The following is a 1,400-nucleotide window of genomic DNA, read 5'->3' on the forward strand; positions in this document are numbered from 1 at the left end:
TCTATCTATCTATCTATCTAGCCTGATATTTGATCAATAACTGTATTGATTGTCCTCCACAGACGGCTGAGCTGAACAAAGATGTGTCTCTGAGCACCGAGACCCTGCAGACGTCCAAGTCTGAGATCTCAGAGGTCAAACGAACATTACAGTCTCTGGAAATCAAACTGCAGGCTCAGATGAGCAAGGTGATGCAAACAATCAATAAATCTATTAACTCAATTATATGTATTGATATAAACTGTCAGTCACCAAAGATCTTCCATATATTTGTTAATATGAAACTGACAGTCACTGTTATCTTCCTCTGGAGCAGAAAGGAGCTCTGGAGGCGAGTCTGTCTGAGACCAAATCCCGCTACGCCAACATGATGCTGGGCTACCAGGGGCAGGTCGGGGCTCTGGAGGAACAGCTGGCCAACCTGAGGGGAGACCTGGAGAAACAAAGAGTCCAGTTCACGACCCTGCTGGACATCAAGAACAGACTGGAGCTGGAGATCGCTGAGTACAGGAGGCTGCTGGACGGAGACACTGAGAGGTGAAAACTGTCTCTAACCACAGTCCATAATGTTTACCTGATTTAAAATTAAATGAAACAGTGATTTTATATCAGAATATTTAGTTTTAAAACAGGACAAATGTTCAGCCTCTACAGATTTTGAGGCACCAAATGCAAATGTATGGAATTATTTTGGCGCTAACACAAATTTAATCTAAATTCAGTTTCAACTCAGAAACTTTTGAGAAACTGAAAGAATTATCTATTTAATTTCAAACCATAAGTTTCAAATTCTACAGAAGACGATTGGTACCACGTGTGGAAATAATAGTAAATAAATAAAATCTGAGAAAATGTTAAAATTTGGTGATATACAGAAAAGGCATTATGAAAAATAAAAGTAACATATGTGGAGGAAGATTAGTGCCATGTGTTTCTTTTTGTTTTGTTTTTTTACTTTAAACTCAAAATTCAAATGAACATGCAGTTGAATCTCTTTTTTTTTTTTAAACTTTACATCATATTTATGTTTATAATAATTAAAAACATCAGTTTCATTCTCAGAAAACAAACAAACAACTGTCTCTGTCCTGTTTCTGCAGCACCCCCGTCACCACCACCACCAAGACCACCCGGGTGGTGACCGTCATGCAGGAAGTGGACACCAATGGGAAAGTGATCAACACCAAATCCAGTTAGACCAGAATCAAAACCTCGAACGGATCACATCTGTAAACTGAGTCTGAGGATCAATAAAAATAAAAAGTCTGCCTTTGATTCTGTGGAGTTTTTATTTTCACACTTTATTAAAGACTGCACTGAGGGTGATTTGTGATTGATTAGATTATAATACAGCAGGATTATCAGCTGATAATCAATCAGAGCTGGGTGAGATCAGTTAC

The 1,400-nt window shown here is 38.4% G+C and overlaps 1 protein-coding gene across 1 annotated transcript in view; it reads left to right on the forward strand.

Annotated features, from left to right (window-relative positions):
• LOC118323274 (keratin, type I cytoskeletal 50 kDa-like) overlaps nt 1–1,197 on the forward strand; it is a 3,615-nt gene extending 2,418 nt beyond the window's left edge. The window contains exons 4-6 of the mRNA XM_035655219.1: nt 63–188; nt 317–537; nt 1,101–1,197. Coding sequence (XP_035511112.1) covers nt 63–188; nt 317–537; nt 1,101–1,197 — 444 coding nt within the window. The remainder of the gene's footprint in view (nt 1–62; nt 189–316; nt 538–1,100) is intronic.
• The last annotated feature ends 203 nt before the right edge of the window (nt 1,198–1,400 follow it).

This window comes from Morone saxatilis, unplaced genomic scaffold (genome assembly GCF_004916995.1).
Source record: "Morone saxatilis isolate NCDOM2014 unplaced genomic scaffold, NCSU_SB_2.0 Contig14, whole genome shotgun sequence".
Lineage (NCBI taxonomy): Eukaryota > Metazoa > Chordata > Actinopteri > Moronidae > Morone > Morone saxatilis.